The sequence below is a fragment of the Myiozetetes cayanensis genome, unplaced genomic scaffold (assembly GCF_022539395.1).
Source record: "Myiozetetes cayanensis isolate MyiCay16 unplaced genomic scaffold, myiCay2020 scf12, whole genome shotgun sequence".
In the NCBI taxonomy this organism is placed as follows: Eukaryota; Metazoa; Chordata; class Aves; order Passeriformes; family Tyrannidae; genus Myiozetetes; species Myiozetetes cayanensis.
Window position 1 is genome coordinate 16632256 of NW_026086826.1, and position 22308 is coordinate 16654563.

Here is a 22308-nt window from a genome sequence, read left to right on the forward strand (position 1 = left end):
CATATATTCCCTAAATGCAACACAAGCATATATTCTCTAAATCAACTACTATGCTTTTAATTATTATCAGTCATTTTAGCTTGAGTTTCTAAAAAGAAACCATGAAGTTGCTGTAACAATAACCAAATACATGGCTATAAATTACCTTACAAAATGCATATGATTCTATCTGAATGCTTAGTCAATTAAAATTCTATCTTTATATAATACAGTTAAAGAGCCTATTTAAAAATGTGATGCATTTTTAGCTTGATCTGCCTCTCATTTCTCAGATTCAGTTTTAAAGCATTCAGCCTGATGAGCAGGGTAATCATTGACAATTAAAGTATCACTGGGAAAGACAAGACTTGCATACTGGAGGTGTTTACATCCAGCAGAAGCTACCTTTTTCATTTAGAAACAAAAAGGGGAAAAGAACAGAGAATAAAACCTTCAGCACATAATTATCAGGTTAAGTTACAACAGGCTGATTACCTTTGCCCCTAACTCCTCAAATACCATTTTATATACTTAGCATGCCTCAAAAGAAAACTGTTCTGCTGAAGTCAGGCACAACTTCCTCTATCCAGTTCTTGATTTACCACCAGTATGAGGAAGAAGCCACCTTCCTCTTAACTGTTTGGTTACCCACCACAACTTGCCTTTGGCAGGTTTCTGTGTTTAAAGGCTAGACAAGCCAAAGACAGATTAGTACCATCCACCAGCACAGTGATAACCTCTGAGTAGACTCCATACTTCATTAGGAAGTCATTCTGATTCATCTGAAGACTCCCTATAAATACTTCAGCCCAGGAAGAAATAAACTTGTCTGTAATTTAGGCTTCTGGTGTGGACTTGAGTCAAAATACTCCTCCTCTACCCATCTCTGTATTCAGAAGTGCTGCAGTGGAGAATTTCTTTACAGACATATCCAGTAAGAACCTTCCGTACTTACCCTTGAACAACTCAACCTGTGCTATCCAATCTCCTCGAGCAGATTGCATAAACCTCAATAATATATAAATACAAACACATAACCTTTTACAAAGGACATGTTAACCTTCTTAGAAATATTATGGTTTAGGTGGTATTTTTGCTACCAACAAAAACAGGTTTTGTTGAGGTTTTTTAATCCCACAGTGTTGTTCAGAGGAGGCAGTTGCAAGTATCCTTAGGCAGTTCTTTTCATACATTCCTATTCAGAAATTCATACCCAAACATTACAGTTTCTATCATGCTGAAACAGACTATTTAAGACTGGAAAATATGTAAATTATGAAATATGTAGGACAGATGCTGTATCTTTAAATAAGCACAGATAAACTATGCAGCCATTTACAAGTTTATGTGCAATCATTTTTGCTAATCATAAAATAATTGGAGGAAAAAACCCATTAAAGGAGATATTCAAGACAATACTGAAAAGCATATTGCCAAGAACAAAGCTACTGGCACCAGCACGTGGCAAAAAATTTACAAGTATAAAGTAAAATGCCAAAATTCCAAATAAACCCGGGCATTCCCACCAGGTGGCGCCCTAAACAAACGCAGCTGCTCACAGTTGTGTCGTTCCCATTTCATAGCTTGGAAACAAAGTTAAAAGCCTGTTCCGATGCAGTAGCCCACAGCGATCTCCTAACTGAAGCCATTTTAGCACTTTCCCCACGTTGTCTAATCCCGATGGTTCTCAAAACCACAGCACTACTCCTTACACTTCAGAATTAGCCAGCTACTAGACACAAACCTGTCCATAAGCACATGGATTTACAGTCTCAGTTCCACACACACAGTCAGACTACTTCCTATAGTCACATTCACTTTTAAGTGGAGGAAAACAATGCTGCAAGCATGCAAAGTAGGAAGTGTGGCTCTTAATTTAACTGCTCATTCTTGTATTTTACTCACTCTCCATTCTCTCAGTACCTGTCCAGTCTTCTGCCCTTACAACTCCCATCCAGCCAAGTTTGCAATCCAGTTATTTACGGTTTTGCTCAGGATCAGTTCCCATACCCAGCCAACCTCTCAGTCCTCCCCATCATTGTTCCTCAGTAAGTTCCCAGCATAATTAAAGGCATTAGCTTTTAAAGTCATATTACCTGTCAATTAACTAATAAATAAATAGAGTATCTTAGTCTCTTCTTAGAAGTTTTAACTGCATACAGGACATTAATGTGGATGCCTCCAAAAAACACCTTCCAAGGCACGTGTACTATTATAATCAGACAATAAACAGCTGGATAACCAAAAGTCTATCATTTCCCACTGCATTTCACTTGAAAGATTACAATATTTCTAAAATGTTGGAAAGCATCACAAGACCATCCCCATCTTCCTAGCTGTTATTTCTTCATGGTGCTGTTCCCTCCTGAAGAAATTGCTCATGTTATATAAAAACCAGCATTTCACATGACAGAGTAGCAGCTCATCAATCACTCCTTACAATTATTCCAGCATACCTTTTTTACAATGAAATGCATTAAACAGACTTTATAAACACAACATTTTAGAACTAGTCTGTTATGATTTCCTTTCAGTCTAACAGTAAATCTCATCTTTACCTTCCAAGAGAAGACAAAAGTATTCCTAGAGGTTTAGTGGAAGATGTATAAAACTAACTGCCCTCCTGACTTGAAGGGGCCTGGTAAGCAGCTGCAGGATGTCGTAGTTTTAAAAGTTGTATTTCACACACCTGAAATGCCCAAGACTCCAACAAGTACTTAGATACCACTTAAAACAGTATGAGGAAATTCACACCAACACTAGTTGTGCAGTTGATTTAGCAAGTGAAGATGCTGAAATGGCTTCCCTTGCACCCCAGGAGAAGACACTGAGCGCTTTAAGTGACTTAGAGGAAGTCACTTTAGTCTCACAGCAACAGTCTGAAGTCCTGCACATTTTACTACCTAAAACACAGAGAAACACACTACTATACTATCTATAAATTACTTTCCTGCTTCACATCCACATAAACCCACATTTTTTAATCAAGTCCTGTAGTTCCAAACTCAGGGACAACATCCTTCTACTTCAGCAAGCGGTAAATTTTAGCATACTAGGAAAAAACCAAATATAGATACACAGAAGAAATGTTAACATGACATAGACTGACTTAAACAATACAGGAGTGTAAACCAACTTCCAAATTTGAGTATTCAGAGTGACACAATTTGCAATGAGGAGATTCTTAGCATGAAGAGCTACCAAAGGCTGTATGTGTGTGGTTTTGTTAGTATTTCTTTGGTGGTATGTGGGGAGGGGTGGGTTGGGTGGTTTTCTGTTGTTGAGTTTTCTGCTTGCTGTGTTTCATTGTGGGTATGTTGGGGCTCTTTATAAACTGATAACTTACATCTATCCAGGGTTATGGATCTCATCTATCAGTAAAAACAGACTAAAATTTCATTTAGTCCAATTTGTGTAATTTTAAGAAGCAAATCACAATGAACAAGGATTTACAAGGACAGCACAGAGACCATGTCATGATGAGGAAAAATAAACACAAGTGAGTGAAAAAGATGAGATGATGTGCTGCCAGGCTCCTTACCCATTGCTGCTGTTGTTGGAGCTCCCTGATGGTATTCTCAGCTTGCTCCAGTTTAGTTATGGCCTCATCACTCTGCTGTTTGATGGTGGCCAGCTCCCGTTTTATGAGGTAGTTTTCCTCAGCCTCCTGGGCCCTTGTCACTTGTCCCTTAGGACATAATTTATTTTTTTAAGCACTTAATGACAAATCCAAGAGAGACTGCCTTTGTGATGCTTAGCCGCTTATTTCATCCGATTGGTTTTGCGAACAGCACAGATACAATTGGTAGAAATTTTAGGACAAGGTAGTACTGAACAGCTGCTTTAGTACCTTAGTACGAAGTTCAGCATCCATTTAGCAAGCACAGTTTGGTACTTGCATTCAGTGAAATTCCTTTCATGCATTATTACTCAGTAGTACATGCACAGATTGAGGTTCACAATATTCAATTTCAGTGTTAATACAGTGTCATAGAATCCATTTGTCACAGGAATTTGTACCAGAAAAATTACATTAGGTTAGGAAAATTACTATAACGTGCAGGTATTGGGTTTATATATTTTTAGTAAACAAAATTAAATGAGTTTCTAGCGAGATATTAGCTCTGTATTTATTCCAAATCAGCAAAGCAGGGATAGAATATAGCATGCAAATATGCATGCATTAAAGCAGTTGGAGTTTAAAAGTAGGAAGAGAGTCATACAGTAAAAGACTAAAAGACTATACCTGTATCAATCTATCTGCCAAGGAAGCACTTTCCTACAAAGGAAAAATTCAGATAGGAATAAGGAAAAAGAAAATCAAAAAACAAGGGACTGATAATAGTGACAAAAAAGACCAAGAGCTAATAGAAAGAAAATGCCCAAATTCTACCCATTTTCTGTGCAAACCTTTTAGCAAAATTAACAACTCTTCATATAACTTAAGGCAACTCAGCCTGAAAGTCCCAGGAAGCAGCCTTTTCTGCAACAGATCTAACACAATCCATTTTTGATACAAGAAGGTTTCAAAGTCAGATTTCTGTAACATGTAAAATTCACCTACAGGAGAGTGGGTATTTGTCTCTGATGGGTTTGCTTCCCTAATTAACAGAAGTTACTGATGCATTATCTGATATGATACAGTAGATAGATGCAGCACTACAGTCCACCCACAACATGAAACAGAGGCATAATTTGAGCACAAAGGAAACTCCACTAAGCACCAAGGCGCTCATGCAGAGCTACAGCTTCCAGTAAGATGAAGCAGGAACATTAAATGGTGCAAACTGACAGACAAGTAGGAAATGTCAGCTATAACAGCTCATATTTTGTTTTACTGAACTCTTGCAGTAACTCATCGAGCAGTTTATTGATTCTTTTTCCTTGACAAACTTTTGCAAGAAAGAAATTTTCATTCTTTGCACACTGAAAAGCACTACCCCCCTGCAGCTGCATTTAATTAATTCCTACTTTATCACCCCTGAAAGCACTCAATTTTTTGCAATCACAACTAAATCATATGAGTTTGGATGAGGGAAAAGGTATTTTTAAAATAAATTTTCAACAAAAGAACTGAATATGTTTGTTCACACTTTATGATCTGTTTCTCAAATGCTGTGATGATAATGATCATCAGAAATTCGTACTAATAGATAACATTTTCCCATTTTGAAATGTTTTGATTCCAATCAGACTGGGATACTCTGAAAGTGAATTCTGAAATTCTAAGTACAGAATTTGCAAGAGCAATAGGATCTGGCACTTCATCACGGATATAATAATTTAAAAAATTGTAGGGGCTGGAATTTTTAAGTATAAACTAGAGATACTTATTATTATATATTTGCCAAGGAAATTGAAATGATTCACTACAGTTTCAAGCTTCTTAAAGACAGCCTGCTCTTTTCCATTCGTTTTATCAATGTTCCAATATTAGAAAAAAAATATTCATGAAATTGTATTTTTGTTCACAACTTTCACAATGTGCCCTTGTGCACATTTTCCAAACTAAATTCAGAAATCAATTAATTAGAATTTGACATAGATGGGCTGTTCTTCAAGAAATCATACCAGATTTAACATCTGAAGTGTGACATCTTCCAACTATGCCACTCCAAAGTGAAACTTTACCGTTTCCTTCCCTGTGAAACACAATTGTTTGCAACTCCCAGGAGCGCTCAATTCCACTGTCTGTGGTGAAGATGGACAAGAACGTTCTCATTCTAGAGCAGAGCAGCTCAGATGAGATCTGCCATGGGAAGCACGATACCAGGACATAGGAGAGGCCACTGGAGAACAGTGCCTGCATGTTGGCAGTGTATCCACAGCAGCTGACATGCTCACTTCTGAAGTTTTACCCAGTTACAAAGAAGCCTAACAAAACTCTACTCCACACTAAACCCATGAGAAATAAGTCTTCAGATATTCTCCCCATCATGTACCCAAAATTGCCACAGAAGTTCAAAACTACACAGAGCAGATTAACGGCAGTGTTCCTGTGAATGCTACAACACCCTCTACTGCTGTATTCACTAGTGATGAAGTGATCTGCCTTCGTCTCATCTCTCTGGTCATTGGTAGGTGTGTCATTTTCCTCCTACATAAAAACACCAAACAACTTCAGATTTTCAAAACTCAGGATTCTCTCACAAAAACCTCTTTTCCACTCAAGCAGTCCACTATGTGCAGTCTTCTCCACTTTGAACAGATGCTTCTAATTCAGGAAGAAAACAGTACAACTGAAGTCGGGTATATGAAAATGTTTGATTTTTTCAATCACTAAGAGTCAGACATAACAACCTTACACCTTTACAGCACTGCCCCTAATTGTTTGGTTATTGCCATACTATTTGGCTAAGCACTGTTAGTAAATACCATAGATTAGAAGCAAAACAGTAAACTATAATTCTGAGATTCCCATTTCATATAATAAAATTTCCATAAATTAACACAGATTAAATCTAATCCCCAGCATACTCACTTTTTCTAGTGTTTCAATGCGCTGCTTTAGGAGTCTGTTTTCAGTTCGTAACCTCTGGAAGGGAAACAGTTCAAAAATGCATTTCTCAAGGTATGAATTGGAAGTCTGATAAAAGCCAAGCAAGGTAACAACATTTTTATCTCACCACATCTATGAAAATCACTATAAGTACTAAAATAATTAGTGACCTTAATTCCTTTTCTATGATATCCTAGCTCAAAAGATGAGTTTAACCAGCAAAGATGAGACGACGTCTCGTGTTGTACGAAAGCCCCTGTGTTACATGAGCTGAAAGCAGCACGTCTGCAGATGAACCACAGAGCTTAACCCCACACCAGACCTGACAGCCTCCCTTTCACAAAAACAGCCAAAGTCTGCATGGCTAAGGGACATGAAAGTGCACTCCCTGCACTAGGACAGGCTAATGAGACAGCTGCAAGGTTTCCTTCCTTTTCCTTACAATAGTTAATCTGTAAGGTTATACTGAGAATTATTTACCTCAGATGCCCCAGAAGTAAGAAGGAATTGTACTCAATTATATACTTCACTAGCGCACTTCCTGTAAATTTTGTCAGTCAGCATTCAGATAGAAGAGATGCATATCCCCAAGAGCAGAACCTTGCATTTTAGTTCAGTAAATGGTTTATTCTGCCAGGCTAAAACACAAACTCAAAATGTGCTTGTTTTTCTACCTCCCTAAAACAGTCTTTTCCTCTAAGAAGCTCTACTAGGTCAGAAACAATTTACATAAGTCCCAAAGTAGGGCCTAGAAACAGACAGCATTGGGTTTTGTTGGGGTTTTTTGTTGACTTTTTTTGTTGGGTTGTGGTTGTTGGGTTTTGTTTTGAGGGGGTTTTTTGTTGCCTTTGGGTGGGGGGGGAGCATGGGGAGAAGCAGAGAAGATTTGAAATGAATTAAAATACCAGAATCTAAAGTTACAGTTGTCTTCCATATGGTTTTATTTGTCCTGTTCTGCAGAGAGCTGTCATTTGAGCCCTGCAAATCTTGTGATTTCAGATGCCATTACAGCATTAGATCATAATGCTGCTAATGCCTCACTGCCTGCTACAACAGTAACAAACTGCCTGAAAAGGCTCAGAACACCTTTGTACTCCCAGGTGCACGTCAGTCTCTTTTCTGAAGAACTGATGCCTTAAAAACTGACACTGCAAAGAAAAATGACTGTCAGTGGACAGAAAAGGAAGGCTGTACCTCACTGCCTCTATAAGCTTTATTTAATGCACTTGCCCATCGTTTCTCCCACTGCCTTTTCTCACAGAATTGTCTAAAAACACAAAAAAGAAAATCCAGATCAAACAACATTCTGTGAAAAAAAAATTAGAAAAAGGAAAAAAAAGGCATCAAAAGCCTATTTATGTCTCAAAAGGAAAAAGATGCAGTGATTAAGCAGATACAGGAAGTAGGTCAGTTAGTAAAAGGGAAAAATAAACTGCACTGGCAGGTTGGCTTTTCCCCCCACAGTCTGTTTTAACTGCAGAAGCTCCAAAAGAAAAGGCGACTGCAGACAGAAGGTTCTCCATCTTGGTCCAATGCATAAGAAAAATCAATGACAAACCACTCAAGTGCATTCTGACAAACTGTCCTAACATGTTTCATACAGAGCTCCTGTGTGGGACATCTACAACTAAACCAGCATATTTGGAACCCCTGATAAATGAGGCCGTCTGTAATCAAGCTTTAGTCAGCAGGAAAAAATAAAAAATAAGTACAGTGGGTCTCTGAAGATTTTTTTTTAGTGTCCAGCAGAAATCTCAGTAATTTCACTGTAGGTGTCCTTTATGAATAGGCATCCCAAATACAAATGTCGAAAGAAAAGAATTTGGGGACTTTAATTACATGTCCTGATACATGTACAGATCAAACATGTAACCCTCCCACCTAGGAATTAAACTGATTCATAAATAAATTTGTTGAGGCTTTCTTACTTTAATTTCAACTTGTTCTTCCATTTCTTTTGTCTTTATTGTAGTGTATTCCTTTTCTAACCTAAAAATTAGAAATAGTAAATTAGGATTAGAAAAATTGTGGATAATTTACTTGTTGGTGTATTAACTAACAAATATCAGTAGAACAGAGATACAGATTATTGATATTTCCTCTGAAATGCACTCCTGCAAATGCTTAGACTGGACATTAAATTTAAACACAGACTTGGGTAGGTATGAACAGACTCTGAACCAGCACTCCTTTCCCTGCCTCACTCTGAAAAGAAACAATCCCCCTCGCCTCTAAAAGCAGTCCCCACCCAGGTTTCCTATTTAGTTCCTGTTTGCAGAAGTGTTGTAATTCCCCTTTTTTTTCTTCAAAAGCTTTTTTGGTTATCTTTATAAATGAGATACAGTTTTTTATAATTAAGAAAAATAGCAAATATTGCTTTAAAATAATTTTCTTACAGACAGAACTTCAGCTTTAACTGTTTATATAGGATAAAAACAAATAAAATTAAAGACAGAAAATTCAAAATTAAACACTGAATAACTACTTTTAAAAATAAACAAACTAGCTCTTAGCAACAGTATAATCTATTTTCTTAAAATGTTATACCTACTTTTTCATCTTTTTTGCATTGTATTTGACTTGGTAAGATGCTTGGATTAATTTGTCTGGACCACTGTCAAACTGATGTGGAATGACCTTTTGAAAGTGCTAAAAGCAATCAGAGCACAAGATTACACATAATTAATAGTTGTGAGGAAATACACACACACACTGCACATTTCAGACATCTCTCAAAATGATTGTAATCATAACTTACCTGTAACATTCCTTCCATGTCAAGTTGCAGTAACTCTGCCTGGTTCATCTGAAGTAGTGCTAAACCTACTCGAAATACTATTTCTAAACCCTGAAAACAGAAGTTAAAAATATCCAACAATTATTCATGGCACCATCAATAGTACGATGCCTCTTTACTAACAATGGAAATCTCACCCACTTTCTCAGACAAGCAAAGGGCTACAAAAAAAAAAAAATCTCTCAACAACAGCTTCTGGGTTTCTTGGTTTGTTCCAGGGACAAGCAATCTGGCTATTTGTCCTGATGTCAGACACCCCCCTCAGAGAGGCTAATGCTGAGGTAAAAACTCAAGTGACAGGAGTTCTCTGGGTCAGCTCCATCAAACATTTTTAATACATCTAATAGAAAAACACCCAAGTACTTCTCAAAAAAGCCATTTTGATTTCAGACATGGTACAATGTAGTTAAACTACTGAAACAGATACAAGGGAATGTCTCACTATATACCCTACCTCAGACATTCTTGAGGGTAAGCTAAAAGGATCCACCTTTGACTTACTATTTTCTAAAAGATCATTGCAGAGCATAAATGAACCATAATCTGTGATTTGTTACTAGTTACAATGATGCAAAGCTCTAATCCTAAACACGAGAGAACATGTCTTTGTGATAGTGACACTGAAAAACTCCATAAATTTCTTTGGCGGCTGTTCAGCATCCAGACAATTAAAGTTACTCAAACTCCCTCTTCATGGCTTGCATATCCCCATGGAACTTGATCCTTGGCCTGAAAGCAGTAGTAGTTTCCACTGCAAACTTACTGTACTACTGAAACTGCTGTCTGTGCTGCGTGCAGTGCTACTGCCCTGCATCCAGAGAGAACAGCTTTGGTGACCCCTCAACAGGTTACAGCACAAAGTTACAGTGTCCACATCCAGAGACTTAGTTCCTCTTCCTTGACAAACTACTCAACACACAGACACCTTCCCCTTAAAATAATCTGATCAGTGTAAGAACTAAAAAGAACTAAAAAGCAAATGAGATTTGCTCATCATAATGGGATTTATACCACTACCTAAATAATTGCTTTTAACAGCTACTCTTAAAACATAACCTTTGAGCATTTATAGTAGTTACCTCAGACATAAAGATATCAAATATTCTCGTTGCAATTGGTAGTGGAAATGTTGTAAGGAATATAGTTAGAAACCATGATGATGCATACATAGAAGTGTGAAAACTCTGGGACTGAAAGTGCACATAAAGCTCTGGAAGATGCTCCTGGAAAAGAAGAGGAATAAAAACCACAAGTGTGTTAAGCTTCTGCTTGCAGTCGTAGAGCAGACACGGTTTTGACAAATTTTGAATAAAAGAAAATAACTGATATTTAGTACAGACAACAGCTTAGCAACACAGGACTAGGAATGCTATTACTCATCATTATCAAGAACCATGCAACAGAATCCTAATATAGAATGTTCTACAGCACTTCCACCCTGCAAAGCACAGATTACAAGAACACTTCCTGATCCTAACAGGAAGTCACAAGCTTGTAAATCCCTAAGTAACATCTAAAATGGAACAAAAAGAGCTGGAAATATCTAAAGGATATCCCACCCCTGATCATCATGTTATGAACTGGATCACAAAACACAAACCTATTTTTCTCCATCAACCTGCCCAGGAAGACAGTGCTCTAAGTTTCAAATCTGAAAACAATTTCAATTCTACATGTGGATATCTTCCAGTTTCCATCTTGTAAAGTAGCTAAAAATTGACTGTGAAGATTTTGACTTCCAGGGTCTTCAATCCAAACAAAATTAACTTTCAAATGCCTAAACTGCAGCAATTCAAATCCTCATGCTTCAGTGTCTAAAGCCAGTCAGTCTGCCAGAGCCACATGCATTTACTTATGAAGTTCTGAAACTACTACTGTCAGGAGTGCAGCCCATTAGCCAGCAGACATGCCTGCTCTTGAACTGTAATTCCCACGTTCCTTATAAATAGTTACTGAAGAGAAAGTTTGACAGATTTTGTATGTACCTGTATCATGCATTCAAACTGGTACATACAAAGGCCCAGTTCAGCCATGCTTGGTTTAAAGAGTTCTCGTAGTCTGTAATCTTGCATTAATTTAACAAACACACAGAACGCCTCTTCTTCTGGCATCTAGATTAAAAATAAAAAAGCACGGTAAAAAGTCTGGACAAATGGAATGATATATCAGAGTAAGTGCCTGGGAGGGCATTGGGGGTTGGGTGTGTATACACAGTGGAGTTTTTTTGGTTGTTGGTTTGTTTGTTTCAAGGTTTTTGTTTTGTGAGCTTTTGCATATCCTAAAATTCTATCAAATTATTTCTAAACTGAAATGGAGGTCTACAAGTAGTTTTTTATTGTATACCCTACTTTGTCATAAAACAAAAACCAATAATACAAACACAGCTTTAAGACAATCAAATAAAGTGTGAAGTTCCATTTCAACTCTGAGGAGATTCAATGTAATAGAACTGAAATGAGAAGTTCATCAATAGTTGAAACATCACTCACCACTATAACTTGCAAGCCTGCAGTCCTACCTTAGCTCTGAGAAATAAATGTAGTCTCTCACTCCAATATAGTATCTTGGCAAACAGAACAACAGAAAGTAAATCTCATTTCATTTGCAGAGTTAACAGTGCCCTTGACAACTCCATTTTGTCAAAATGATGAAGAACACTATTGTAAAAATTCCCAATAAGCCACCACAATATATTATGCATTCTAGCAGGGATTTTAAAGGTTCACATATTTAATATTATGCTTACCTGCATAAGCAGTAATCCAACTATAAAAGCGCTTCCTTGACAGTATCCAACCTCACGATCCACCAGAGAGTAAGCCTGGGAAATAAAGTTAAGACTCTCAACAATTAAAACCTCATCATTAATAAAAAGTAATCATAGTTCATCCTGCTATCTTGCTAGTAACTCACTCTTCCATTCCAAAATCCAGCAAGGGCAGACATTCTGTTCAGAAGTTTTAGTCACATGTTCTGGTTGCTGCTGCAGAGGGTATGAACTCTGCTCTCAGATCGCCTACAAAACTGAGACTAAGGCAAACCTACCAAAACATACGGGCAGTTTTCAGCTAAAGGAATTTGCCAAAAGATAACAGGGACAGCTGGCATACAAATCACACACTTTACTACTCCTACAAGAGACAGAAGGGACAAAGAAACAAGTAGTTTTTTTCAGAAATAATTTGTGCTGCAGTTTTATTTATGGGAGGATGAAATGTGTTGATTTCCATGCATGTAGCATCTTCCATTTAGAAGATTATGGAAGTTACTATGCTTTGGAAACCGGCTAACTTTTCTGTTGAAACTATGTTGTATAGAAAGGTGTGTCTTTCAAAATTTAAGCTCTAGTACAGTGAAGACAAAATAATGCAAACAATTTTATGTTGGCATTTCTTATTTTGTGTTTGGGCACTGGAACAACTGACCATTAGCTTGTACCTCAGAAATACTTGAAAACTGAATACTAGTTCTGATTGTCGATGTTCTTGTCTTGGTGAATGTTGTTTACTGTATTTCATGGCACACTTCATTGCACTATACTGTCAGCAGTTAGCATGTGACTTCATTTTAATGCCTACTTAATGGTTTTACTTTATAAGAGATTAATATATATAATTTTTTTATATATATGTCTGTATGTATATAAATCTTTATTTATATAAAAAGCTTATAAGAATACCATTGGAAGCTCTCTTTGAAACTGGAATGTGATCTGTTAAACCATTCCAGCGTCAATGGTTTAAAAAGGAGTAAATTGGAAAAAAAAGCAAACACCAGTGCAAGTTCACTCTGTACAGGGCAATCCAAACCTTGTGCATGTTGTTGCTGATACATTTTCAAGGGCTGAAATACTGACTCACCTTCATTACATTGAACAAGACCTCCTGCCCAAGGCTATCTTTTTCTTTGAAAAAATCATGTTCAGGGTATGTTCTAGCAATGTCCCTTCTTATTAATTTTTCACAAGGAGATGTCATTTTCAAAAGCTCTGAATACTGATCCTTAATTGGCATGCTTTGAGCACTGCATAAAAGTTGCCAAACAATTGCTCTGAAGTGATGAGGTATCCCTTTTCGAACCAGCTCCTAAAGCACAAAAAGACAAATTAATTTATATCTCCTAAAAATGTAAACTTAAGCCTAAAGAACAAAACACTCCAAATTAAGTTCTTCATAATTTCAGAAAAAATTTACATCATGGTAAAAACTTATCATACAGTTTATAACATGTAAACTTTAATTTTAGTGTGATAGATTATTAAGTTAACAAAAGTAAGCGATCTCTGAATGATTTTCAGTGGCTAAATTAGCTAATGTACCCTATCCATGCTAAGCTACTTGAAAAACTGAATATTCAAATAATTTTATACAAGAACTTTCATTAACCAGAATTTAATACAATTATTTCTAAATTTCACAAAAGATCACTAAACATAACACCCTTTGGTAAAATTTGTAGTAAGTGATATTTAAGAAATCACTAACTAAAAGTTACTTTCAAGATAGGTAAATGACAAAAAGTGAAACTAATTGTAGCACAGCCAACTGCAACAAAAAAATACGTACAATAAAAGTATCAGAGGTCATTTAACAAACTTGACAAGTTCTGCCTAATTTCTCTGGTGTGCCACTGTTTCCAAGTTGTCTTCTAAGAAAGTATCTAAATGCAGTTTCAGACACCAGACCAAGAAAACATTAAAGTTTACATCTATTAAATTAACTAATTTACTTTATCTTAAAAAAAAAAATCAACTAGATATTAGATGATTTAAACATGCCCAGATCAGTAGAACTAGAAACCTGTTAATTGTGTTTTAAGAAATCACAAGAACAAGTAGTCTTGTTGCTTAATTCGGAAACTGAGAAAGAAGCATTATTCAGGAATTTTACAGACTTAGTGGTCCTCCTGCAACTAGAATCAGTCTGACCTAGAAGACTGTCTCCTCAAAACGTTTCCTTTAACCATTTTTTGTACCTTAAGAACTGCTATCAAACGTTCTGTCTCCTAAAGGATAATTTCTTCCACTATTATTTATTCTGAAGCCAGAGTAATTGGTTTTCTAATATCCCTAAGCTCTCCATCCATCCTTCCTCAGAACCATCATAGTAACGCCACTAAGACACCCTGTGTTACTTCCTTAAAGATTCCCAACTCCAAGAGAAGAATCCTAACAAATCAGCTTTACACACCTGTCTCCAGCTATCCTTTGTCAGCAACACACTGTCAGACTGGACATCAGTCATCTAAAGCCTCAGGGACTACTAATAAAGCAAGAAACTACTTGCTAGTGCTTCGAGTTACCGTGTACCTGCTCGACAGAATAATGGGGTTAACCCCTCCAGCTTTCCTAAAAGGAACAGCAGAAAACACCACTACTAGGCAGCACTAAAATGATGCCACTCTACACAGTATCATGTGAACTGAACAGCAGGACTGAAGTCATCCTTCAGAATCAAATAAACAGGGAGTTCTGAAGTGGACTGAGAGACGTAAGGGTGGAACACATCACCTATGGAAGAAGGTATAGATGCCTATGCCTAAAACTTACAAAACTTACCAGATTCTTAATAATCTAAAAGCAGCTTTTACAGCCAGGACAAAAAGACACCCATGTTGCTACCTATGTACCTACCGGCACAATCAGGAAATAGGAATGGATGTTCTGATATTCCATCGTAAATGCAGACTGACAGAGTTTAGGCTGACTTTGGACAAAAAAATACTGAGAATTATTTAACCAGCAAAGGAAAACTTGGCTAGTTTTTAATATAATACTAGTTAGCAATATAATTAAATATTCCCTGAAAGTTAAGTCAAATGCTCCCCAAACTGTACTTGGCCAGCTGTAAGAACAAGTGATATCTGTGACATTTGAAAGGGTTCAAACAAATTCTAACTAACCAGATCTACTTGTTACCATCTCACTGCTCCTTTCTCTTGCCAGGTTCATGTGGCCTTCTTTTCATGGCCTTTTGGAACACCTTTCCAGAAACTGCTTTCCCTATGCAAGCAGGAAGTCTTGAGTTCATTTTCTTCCCTTGTTTCCTCTCTCAAGTCATGTTCTCTCTTCACAACTGCTTCACATAAAAGACACTTTAATTTAGCCCACTGTTCTGCCTTCCCACAACCTATTCAGAGAACACATTTCAGACTGTTCAAAAGACCCCGACATTTGTATTCTGCACATAAAACTACAGACTACAGCCCAGGAAAGAACCAAAGCAGAACAGACGCCTACAAACAAAGAAATCCCACACTGCTGTACTTGCTGCCACTGAAACATGGATATGTTCAAGTGCACTAGATGCTTTTTAGCTTGAATTTAAAATGTAATTGAACTCTACTTCTGTGCATGCCCACAACTAACCCAGACTGGACACACTGATCAAAGTTTGCCCTGGGGTCTACATACTTGGCATGCACAAAAACCCAAAACTCATGGGAGCCTCATACAGTAGAATTATCAGCTACTCTGTTAAGAATGCTTTAAAAAGAGAGCTGCTCAGTGGGAAAATAATCACAGCATCCAGCTATCAGATGCCCTTAAGCTGATTTTCAGTAATTCCATTTTTGGAAACATGAAGCTAATTATCCCTGTACTCCTGGAAATCTCTCATTAGAGGCAGACTGAAAGCTTTAGTATTCGAAATACAGTAAATGCATCTAGTTTTCAGCAGGAGACATTTGCTGGGCAACAGTTATATAGGAAGCACTAAGGCTTAGGGATGGAACAGATTAAACTGGAAGCTTCTACTACATATTTATTTAAAAAAAATAAGCCCAACAGGAAGATAAAGCAGTCTCACTTATATCACATTACAAATATATCCAAAAAAACCAGTGTCCAGCTACTACCTTAACTTGCTTTTCTTTCTTTTTCCGTACATCTTCCCATTCATTCACAATCCTCCCCCACAGGATCCATGAGTCTTCCTCAAGATGGCTGAGATTGCTGGAGGCTGATGAACTAGATACTAGAGAAGATCCACTGTTTCTTCTTGACCCATTTACTGATCGTAAGGATTTGCTATCGGTTTCCAGGAGTCTGCAAAGAAAGCACAAAAAACCAAATTCGAGTTCTGATCAGAGGATCACACTATTAATTGTTTGTTTATAAGTCAGTTTTTCCTATCTCTTGACAAAGAATGCACCCAGAGATTTGGTGGAACATTAATTTGTACTAAATTTGAAAAGAACTGTTAGAGTTTTCTCTTGAGATCTCAAGTAATGCTGCAGACAGAACAGTTCACACTGCAGCATTTTAAGAAATGGAGAAAGATGTCACCCACAGCTGTCATGCATCAGACTGACAAAGAGAACCTAAGGAAGGTAAATATGCCCAATGATAGTGTCAGATGTTTGAGTACTTCAAAAAATACAGTCATTTCAAAGACAAAGAATTAGCCTCCTAAAATTCTACCTGATTACACTTTTTAAAAATTGACAGTGTAAATATAGACAAAATAATTAAAACCTGAAGGAATTTTAAAACTCCTGGTATTTACTGACAACTGCTCACAAATCAACATGTTGTTTTATAAATGTGAGGGAAAAATCCCTGACCTAAAGACTGGGGACCAGGCAACAGGAGTGATTAGCACAGTTAATGAATGTTTACTTAATGTGCCCAGTACAAACGTGAGAACCTCTGGGGTTATCGGGCAGCAAAGGATACCTGAAGATGTGCCAAGGGCCAGACAAGTTCCTGAAGAGGCTTCCCTGTTAGCTGGTTGCTATGGCCATCAGCTTGGCAAAGAGCTGGGATTCTGGGCAAAAAGGCACTGCTTTGTTTATCCTCAACTCACACTGAGCCCCATAAGCAGGAAGAAATTTTTTAGACCATGTGTTAGGTCAGAGCAAGAAATTAGACTAACTTGAAAGTGTTTTGCTATACCAAGAGTTTCATTTGTGCTTTAACTTCCAAGAATTCCAACATCAGTATTATCAGAGCCACGTGGTTGAATAATTTCTCAATGCAGCTGCACAAGAGCCATCCTTGCCCAGCATTTCAGCAAGGTTATGGTATATTTAATAAATTATAAGCTGAGGTATATTGTATCTGAGATGGTACACAAACCTCAGCATATCTACAATTTTTAAGTTCTCTGCTACGATAGAGATATTTATACCAGCTTTGCCAGCTTTCACCTACTGGTGTTTATGAAAGGCATGGAAAAAGTAGTTTAATTCACAACGATGACAAATATAGTCTACAGCAGTATTTTGTTTGGAAAAGGGTTAAATGGCAATGCCTTCAGGGAAAAAAAAATCCTTCTTAAGACAAATTTTCATTTAGTCCATATTAATGGAATGCAAAAAATCTAGTTCTAAAGAAAATATTTTAAAAATCCATTTTAAATGTTTAGAAGCATGCTTTATATTGACCCATAGTGAAAGTTTAGTCTGGAGCTCCTCTCAATCCAAGACAATCAAATTCAAAGTAATCACAGAGCAAAAACAAGCATAGAATAAACATTAAGATTACAAAAACAAGGTTCTAACTAGTCACTTCCAGTTTTCACAGCTTTCTACAGAAGTTATGCTAAGTTTCTGCAATTTGACCTTACCTGGATAAACTCATTGTTCTTAGGTTTGAAAACGGGAAGTTCTTTTTACAGTAAGTAGCAAGTTCTGTGATGTTTAGTTACTGCTTTCTTTCATTTAAAACTTTATAAATGATTGACTAATGCCAAACAGTTCCACAGGACTCTGGACTGAGTTACCTCATTATTCTGAGGAGACTTTCAGTATAATTAGATTACAGAATGTTACAAGACATATCTTGATACTATTTGAGTTCTTCCCTTTTCTAGCAGGTTAACTAACTCATATTCTCCTTATTGACATAAAAGCTAACCATGAAAAGGAAATCTTTAAAAACATCCATCATCAGCAGTTCTTCCAGCAAGCAGAAACCAGAATGGTTCCCTCTGAATAGAGTACAATTTCTTCTCAACAAAGTGCCACTGTGCAAAACTGCAGACACAAACTGTTCTGAAACTACAGAGAACCCAGCAGGAGAGCATCAGATTTCAGTATTCAAGGGTAATATCTCAGGAGGAAAGGCACACCTGATAGGGTACCTTCTAAGTAGAATATACACACAAGACTAGTGTGGGACTGAACAACAGGTCTGGCTAAAATTAAATAAAACCTGACAAGATTTGCTGATTTATTTACTAAATGAAGAAAGCTGAGTTGAAAAAGAAAGCCTGAGCTCACATTCTTCTTTCAACAAGCCACCTAGTCTGACTGCAGGGCTTAATGAGATGACTCTACATGTAAGGACATTATGCTCCAACTAAGATAAGCAGTCCAAAGAACATTTTGCTTTACAAACAAAAGTCACTTTGCCATGAATAGAGTAGAAAGCCCCAGATTAAATGCAAATTAGATTTCTTAAAAGCCCTATTTAACTCTTTTTTTGCTTCTTTTGATAATTTTTCATGTGCACAGCAAAAATTACATCTAGTTCATCTTCAAGAGACAATCTCATAAACCACAAGGAAGAGGGGATGAGGCGGTTCCATTCTCAGTCAAGAACTAGAATAGAACTCAGTTCTATTCTCAGTCAAGAACTAGACAGATATGTCAAATTCCCTGCAAACTGTACTGCTCTTAGGCTGCAGAATATGAACATGAGAGAAGACTTGCCAGGTGATACAAAGGCATCAGCCCCTTCTCCCCCAGTTACTCCTTCCCTCCACTGGAAGTTACTGCCCTGATAAGTGAGTCAGCAGAGAAAAAAACAAAACAAAACAAAAACCACACAACAAAACAACAACAAGCACCACCATGCAACAACAAACAAAAACAACCCAACCAAAAATAGAGCACCTCAACTGCCTCAGTGCAAAGTCCAGTCACACTCACAGAAGCTGGAACAGAAGTTAGTTTGAGGTAAATTACCAATCCCTGCACTGCACTACAGCACTGGGAGAGCCATCTCCAGCAGGTATCCAAGCCCTGCAGACACCTGCCAAGTCTAAAAAGATATTTGGAGCTCAAGTTCTTTGCAGTCAATCTCTCAAAAACATATTTATCAAACTACTACTGAAACATATTTATCAAACATAATCAAATTTTGCAAGAGGACAGATGACTTAGAAGTCCTGCCTCGAAAGTGCAAATGAGTACAGGTTCTGGAAATTCAGCATTAAGAAATTATAAAGTCCAATTCCATTTCTTAGTGAGACTGCAAACTTGCAATCACTGTGGACATCAAGAGCAACTGATCCACCTAAAAGCTGCACCTTTAATTGCACACAGTGCAGATAAATGTGCACTCATGGAAAGGCTGCCAAGAAAACAGTTACTTACTATACAATAAAAAAGGCAAGATGAACAGAAAGGACTAATTAGGAAGTATTACTAGTAGTGTTAACAGAGGAATGTGGCTGAACACTATCTCTACACATAGAAGGTTATATAGTTAAAAGAAAGAACTGGGTAAAAATGGAAAGAAACAGAGAAAATGGAATTAAGAAATACTTGAGATTTCAAAAAGCTAATAGAAAGTATAGTTTTGACCCTAGAAGGTAAGGTTATACACGAGTCTCATCCCCAAAATACTCTATTTTAAATTGGATACCGAAAATCACAGACTCAGAGTAATTTCTTACTATTAGAAGCAACTACAAATGCTCCTGTAAAACCAGGAGAGAAAAACACCTTTTAGAGTTCCACAAAACCAGAATCTGTAAAAACATAGCACAAGAATTCAAGTTCTTAAACCTTAGGGCCTTGGAATTGAAGTGTTGGGCCATGAAGTTTTACCTACCCCCCTTTAACAGCCTCTGTGGTGCAATTGCAATAAAACAATTTTAGTCTCAGGGCTGTATTTTGAAGAGCAAAAAGGTTTTCCATTTACCTGTTCTGTTCCTCAAGTTTTGCGAGTAGTTCTAAGTCGTCTGGGCTCAGCTGTGTTGGCGAGGATGGCGACAGGGCGGGCGTGGACAGAGTAGTGGAGGGGGATGTTGTGTGCAAGGAGGCAGATGGACTTGCCACCTGACTGGCCATTTGACTGACGGTGTGTGACACGGTGTTCTTCACCCATGAGAGAGTAGAGCTCAGCTTTCCTGCAACCTTGTCTGTCGCCACCTGTTAGGACAAAAAGAAGAGGATGCAAAACTTGCCCTTTTTTAATTCCTTTTTTCCACTAAACCTGCTGCACCAAACAAAGGAAAAATATACAATATGCACAAAGGGACACTGAGATTATTTATCTCTCCAGAACCCCCAAGGCTGTCAGAAGTTACACAAGCATCAACAGCAATACAAGGTTATAGAAGTATCATGCAAGTATGCTGCTCATCCACAAAGACAGACTCAGAGAAATTCCTGATGCATACTCACAGAGCTCATCTCTGCAGTACAGAAATACCACAGGATCCAGGATCAGCTCCGACTTCCCATTACAAAAATAAATAGAAATAAAAGCTTGTTTTAAAACATCTTGATAAACTAATAATGGCACAAAAACTGTAGAAAATTAGATATAGAAACAGTCAACTACTTTACCGATAGGCACTGAAGCAGTACAAGTACATCAGTGTAAACCCTCCAGGCCACCCACTGCTCACCTTCACTAATCCCTACAGTGGCAGGACAGAGGAGCAGAGGCACCACATTTCTAATCTACACCAAAGCAAAATATCTTCTAACATCTGCCAGTGTGCAGAAAACAGTCCCAAAGAATTTATGCCCAGGAATCTACAACAGTTCCTGAATGTCTCACTTAAGGCATCACACTGCCAGCTTTCTCTTTCCTCACTTTCCCTTCAGGTCACTCCTACACCAAGTGCCCTTAATCCCCAATCTCACTGCCCGTGCCTGGACAGGCCCGGCATTTTGGAGGAAGAGCAAGAGGTGCTACTTGAGCAGTCAGGGAAACAGTGGGGCTGGGAAAGTGAAGGTTACCTGGCACTGATCATTAACTGCTACTATTTCTTGACCAGAGCTGTGGGGTCAGAACAGTCAGAACAGTGCCACTGCTCACTCAGGGAGAAAAAACAGCAGCCCTTGGGGCATTTTCTAGTGAACCCCTCACTAGAGCTTCCTTCAGCATCTGAAAATATAGGGCTTTGACCTACAGTGACTCAGAGTTTAATTCTTCTCCAGTCTAACTCAGAGAAAATCCAGATGCACCTTAGAGGAAGGGCTGGTTGTCTAGCAAAGGTTAAAACTTCACAAAACAAAGGCTGAAGAGGAACTTTTGAAGTGGTGTTGCTGGTAACTATTTATTTTGACCTTTGCTGATTTCCTCAAAACACTGAATTACTCAATAGTTGCCACAAACAATTCTGCAGTACAGCCTATAAATAATTACTAAGATACAAAAGACACTGAGCTACAGGGGAAAAAAAATCACTTCTGAAGATACTTCAATAGAATCTAATTAGAACTACTGGAATGAGTAAATCCATATCATAACACTGTGCATTTATCTGAAGCACGAGATACAGACTGAGTGACTGGTTGCTAAAGCAGAAGCTTTTATTTGGATGCAATGCTACTAAGAACCTTTTTGTCAATCAAATACAGCAGTGTTTTATTTTCACTTCATATCAAAAGGCAGACACACTGAATGCCTTCAGATAACAAGAGGAACACCACAGGCCAAACCCAAACCAGTGGTACTCAACCTTCTCACTTCCTCTCCACCCCCAACAAGACACTGAAGAGCTCTCCTAGGAGACTGCAAAGGGGTTGCCAATTTCCATATGCTTTGCATTCATTCTGAAAACGGCATCAGATTTTGCCAGAAGCCTTCATTCAGATGCAGGGTGGGAATAGTAAGGTCCCGACACGAGCATCGGAAAGATTCCAGTTGTTTCTTATGTCACTGTGGGAAACAAAAACTCAGGTATATCAATTACAAAAAAAATCCCCAAAAAACAAAAAGCCAACCAACCAACCAAAAAAAACCAAAACACAGAAATCCCAACATATACCTTTTAAACACAATCTTGGCAAAAATTACTTCTAACACTAGTTTTGACACCATCTTTTATACAAGAAATAAGAATTACTA

The 22308-nt window shown here is 37.7% G+C and overlaps 1 protein-coding gene across 10 annotated transcripts in view; it reads right to left on the reverse strand.

Moving 5' to 3' along the window:
- The window catches only part of EVI5 (ecotropic viral integration site 5), a 78102-nt gene that overhangs the window by 41793 nt on the left and 14001 nt on the right, over positions 1-22308 (reverse strand). For 4 of the 10 annotated variants that reach the window (XM_050306583.1, XM_050306587.1, XM_050306591.1 and 1 more), the window contains exons 2-14: positions 20631-20682; positions 20146-20375; positions 16131-16320; positions 13136-13360; positions 12022-12096; positions 11261-11386; positions 10355-10498; positions 9237-9326; positions 9030-9127; positions 8407-8467; positions 6461-6514; positions 4226-4258; positions 3521-3667 (exon numbers count right to left, since the gene is read on the reverse strand). In XM_050306583.1, the coding sequence (XP_050162540.1) occupies positions 3521-3667; positions 4226-4258; positions 6461-6514; positions 8407-8467; positions 9030-9127; positions 9237-9326; positions 10355-10498; positions 11261-11386; positions 12022-12096; positions 13136-13360; positions 16131-16320; positions 20146-20375; positions 20631-20639 (1482 nt within the window). In that variant the 5' untranslated portion in view covers positions 20640-20682. Of the gene's footprint in view, positions 1-3520; positions 3668-4225; positions 4259-6460; positions 6515-8406; positions 8468-9029; positions 9128-9236; positions 9327-10354; positions 10499-11260; positions 11387-12021; positions 12097-13135; positions 13361-14907; positions 14981-16130; positions 16321-17842; positions 17909-20145; positions 20376-20630; positions 20683-22308 lie in introns of those variants that run through there. The other 6 variants (XM_050306585.1, XM_050306586.1, XM_050306584.1 and 3 more) reach the window with 4 other exon arrangements.